The sequence below is a fragment of the Nanorana parkeri genome, unplaced genomic scaffold, assembly GCF_000935625.1.
Source record: "Nanorana parkeri isolate BGI_ZX_2015 unplaced genomic scaffold, ASM93562v1 scaffold2261, whole genome shotgun sequence".
Taxonomy (NCBI): Eukaryota; Metazoa; Chordata; class Amphibia; order Anura; family Dicroglossidae; genus Nanorana; species Nanorana parkeri.
This window is the reverse complement of record NW_017308529.1, coordinates 145,241-146,447: the sequence shown is the minus strand read 5'-3', so window position 1 is coordinate 146,447 and position 1,207 is coordinate 145,241. Positions and strand designations below refer to the sequence as shown.

The window sequence follows — 1,207 nt, the reverse complement described above, 5'->3', positions numbered from 1 at the left end:
TGAGTTTGAGGTGTTGACTTGGCCTCCAAATTCTCCAGATCTCAATCGATTATCTGTGGGATGTGCTGGAAATACAAGTCTGATCCATGGAGGCCGATCACCTCACAGGACTTAAAGGATCTGTTACTGATGGCTTGGTGCCAGATACCACAGCGTACCTTCAGAGGTCTAGTGGAGTCCATGCCTCAACGGGTCAGGAAAAGGGGGACCTACTCAATATCAGGCAAATGGTCATAATGTTGACTTGGCCTCCAAATTCTCCAGATCTCAATCCAATCGATCATCTGTGGGATGTGCTGGAAAAACAAGTCCGATCCATGGAGGCCGATCACCTCACAACTTACAGGGCTAAAAGGATCTGCTACTGACGGCTTGGTGCCAGATACCACAGCATACCTTCAGAGGTCTAGTGGAGTCCATGACTCCACGGGTCAGGAAAAGGGGGACCTACTCAATATCAGGCGAATGGTCATAATGTTATGGCTGATCGATGTATATAAAACATCACCTTAAAACTTCTTTACACATAAAACAATTCTGGACGTTTCCCGTACCTGGAAAAACCATAAAAAGTGTACAGCACCTAGGTAGGGAAATAGCAGACTTCTGACTGCAGAACCCCACAATACGTATCAAAAGGGCTGCCTATGGTTGCAGCTTGGAAACCAGTAAATGAGTGTCTCAGCATGTAGCTACTTGTGTGGATGTCTACTGAAGATGGGCTGCGGGGTGGAGGGTTGGTTTGGGAAACGCTGTTCTAGCTCAGGAAATAAAGATCCTTCAACACGACTTTCCATTTCTCTGCAGATCTTTGTCTTCTTGGCTGTCATGTGCATCATCCTGGCTATCGGCAATGGGATTTGGGAATCCAAGCAAGGCTATTACTTCCAGGTGTTTCTCCCATGGGCAGAAGGCGTGCACAATGCTGCCTTCTCGGGGTTCCTAATGTTCTGGTCGTACGTCATTATCTTAAATACCGTGGTGCCCATCTCACTCTACGTAAGGTAAGACCAGTGTTGGAACCGTTGCAAAGGGCTCAAATGAGGCTGTAAGGTTCAGTGGAGCTCAGAAGGTGATGGCCTACTATGTGAAACTCTGTTATGAAGATGTCAAAACTGTGCACAACCATCAGTGGCGGACCTAAAGAAAAAAGGGCCCTGGTGCAAGAATTTATCTCTGCACCAGAGGAGCTTACACTCTAATACCC

General features: G+C 47.1%; 1 protein-coding gene across 1 annotated transcript in view; it reads left to right on the top strand.

The window, feature by feature from the left end:
- Positions 1-1,207, top strand: part of LOC108801231 (phospholipid-transporting ATPase ID-like) — a gene marked incomplete at its 5' end in the record, with an annotated part of 56,437 nt that overhangs the window by 26,958 nt on the left and 28,272 nt on the right. Inside the window, one exon of the mRNA XM_018573166.1 lies at positions 808-1,004. Coding sequence (XP_018428668.1) covers positions 808-1,004 — 197 coding nt within the window. The remainder of the gene's footprint in view (positions 1-807; positions 1,005-1,207) is intronic.